The 2155-nt window shown below is 57.7% G+C and overlaps 1 protein-coding gene across 1 annotated transcript in view; it reads left to right on the plus strand.

Annotated features, from left to right (window-relative positions):
* Positions 1–200: 200 nt before the first annotated feature.
* LOC104412033 (potassium channel subfamily T member 1-like) overlaps positions 201–2155 on the plus strand; it is a gene marked incomplete at its 5' end in the record, with an annotated part of 15079 nt that continues 13124 nt past the window's right edge. The window contains 3 exons of the mRNA XM_010022626.1: positions 201–350; positions 506–735; positions 2028–2149. Of these exons, the coding sequence (XP_010020928.1) occupies positions 201–350; positions 506–735; positions 2028–2149 (502 nt within the window). The remainder of the gene's footprint in view (positions 351–505; positions 736–2027; positions 2150–2155) is intronic.

The following is a 2155-nucleotide window of genomic DNA, read 5'->3' on the forward strand; positions in this document are numbered from 1 at the left end:
TCGTGGTGGCACGTCCCTGTGATCTCACTGCTGCTGGGCTAAATACGCTTCAGTGCTTATTAGCACTCCTGCTGTCGGGAGCTGGCTTGCATGCTGGGGTCTGTGCCAGCACCAGTGGGTCCCATCCTGGCACCACGGAGGGGTTCATCCCAGCACCGGGGGGGGTCCAACCCCGCACGCCGCTGCTGCTGTCATTGCAGGGAGGGCCAGGAGTCCCCGGAGCAGTGGCAGCGGATGTACGGGCGCTGCTCGGGCAATGAGGTCTACCACATCCGGATGGGCGACAGCAAGTTCTTCATGGAGTACGAGGGGAAGAGCTTCACCTACGCCGCCTTCCACGCGCACAAGAAGTGAGAGCCGGGGTGGATGTGGCATATCTGTCAGTCTGCACCTCTGGGGGCCAGGGCTGGGGCTGGAGGATGCTGTGAGGTCTTTTGTGCAGGGACAAAGCCTCAAAGGGGGCTGTTCTTCAGCCATGAATGCCCACATTGTGCTCCTGGTACAGGTACGGCGTTCTCCGGCAAAGGGGGGAGAACAAGAGCAGCCTGCTGACCCCCGGCCCACGGCACATCATGGCAGCGTCTGACACCTGCTTCTACATCAACATCACCAAGGAGGAGAACTCTGCCTTCATCTTCAAGCAGGAGGAGAAGCAGAAGAAGAAGGGCTTTGCGGGGAGAGGCACCTATGACGGTCCATCCCGCCTGCCTGTGCACAGCATCATCGCCAGCATGGGTGAGTTGGTGGGGCCTCAGTGGGGTAGGGGGGCAGTGGGAGTCCCTGGGATGGGGCAGGAGCCTGCACACTCCACTCCAGCTCCTTCCACAAGTTTTGGGCTTCCACAGTCACCTCTCTAGTGAAATACACCCTGCTTCTTGCTCCCTGGCTGCTGTCGTCAAGCTCAGATATCATTATTAAAGATTGATGTCCATTATTATTAACAATATTTGCATAAATCCCCCAAGCCCTGGCTGGAAGAATAAACGCCAGCGGCCACATCCTAAATCACGCCCGTGATTCACGGCCTGACGAGGAGCGCAGTTTGCTCTGCAGCGAGTGGTGCATTTCCTCACATAAAAAATACCATGAGTCACTACTTCCAGCTTGTATCTGGGGAGAGTGGGTTTGGGGGAGGCTGCGCTTCACCAGCAGATTATATTTCAGGCAAATAATTTATGCGTTTGTACTCATGAGCAGCAATTTGCATAGATTATCCCCAGCAAGGCGCAGAGCACTTTGCTCAACAGCGTTTGCCAGTGTTCTCCTTACATGGGTCATTCGCAGAGGGACCTCTGAGAGGGAGAGAAATCGCCCGGGTGCCTGCAGAGCCCAGTGTTCGCTGAAGCTCCATAAATACGTTTGAATTTTGGAAGGAGGAGAGGATGGGGAGGCCTCTCTTGTCCTGTGTGAAGACTTAGAGTTCATCAGGAGGGATGCAGGAGGTGGAAGAGAGTGTTGTGCTGTGTTGGAGGCTGCCTGCCTGCCTCTCCTTGGGAGCTTGAGGATGATGGGGGCAAAGGGGTGTCCATGGGGAGGGCAGTGTCCCAGCAAGGGGCAGACATGGTGGCATCAGCTTGTTCCTTAACCTGGCCGGTGTCCCCCAGAGCCTGCAAAGCAGGGTTGGGCTGGATGGTTGTCATCCCTGAGATACCTCTGAATGATAAACTGCCTTAAAGCCAGGTTTTGCAATGAGCAGTAGGTGGGCGAGTGGTTCAGTCAGCCTAATGGAGGTGGCCACAGTGGTGGGACACAGGAGGTGACAGTCCCCAGGGCCAGCAGCCTGCACCCACCATGGGAGCTGTGCCCTGGGGAGATGCTCCACGCAGCAATGCCCAGGCGGAGGTCACTGGTGGGTGCTTTTCCTTCGCTCCCTGTGCCAATGGATGGTTTAGCTTCGTCTGGGCTGTATTTAACAGGCACAACGCTCGGCCCCGAGCGCGGGGCTCAAGGGCATGATGCTTTGCTGACTCAGCTCTCTTCACCTCCTTATAGCATGTTTGCTGTGCCTCCTTCCCCACCGTGTCCAGGTACAGTGGCCATGGACCTGCAGAACACGGAGTGCCGCCCCGCTAACAGCAGCAAGCTGGCGCTGCCGGCCGAGAACGGCTCCGGCAACCGCCGGCCCAGCATCGCGCCCGTCCCCGAGCTGGCTGAC

Source organism: Nestor notabilis, unplaced genomic scaffold, assembly GCF_000696875.1.
Source record: "Nestor notabilis isolate BGI_N333 unplaced genomic scaffold, ASM69687v1 scaffold4349, whole genome shotgun sequence".
Classification (NCBI taxonomy): Eukaryota; Metazoa; Chordata; class Aves; order Psittaciformes; family Psittacidae; genus Nestor; species Nestor notabilis.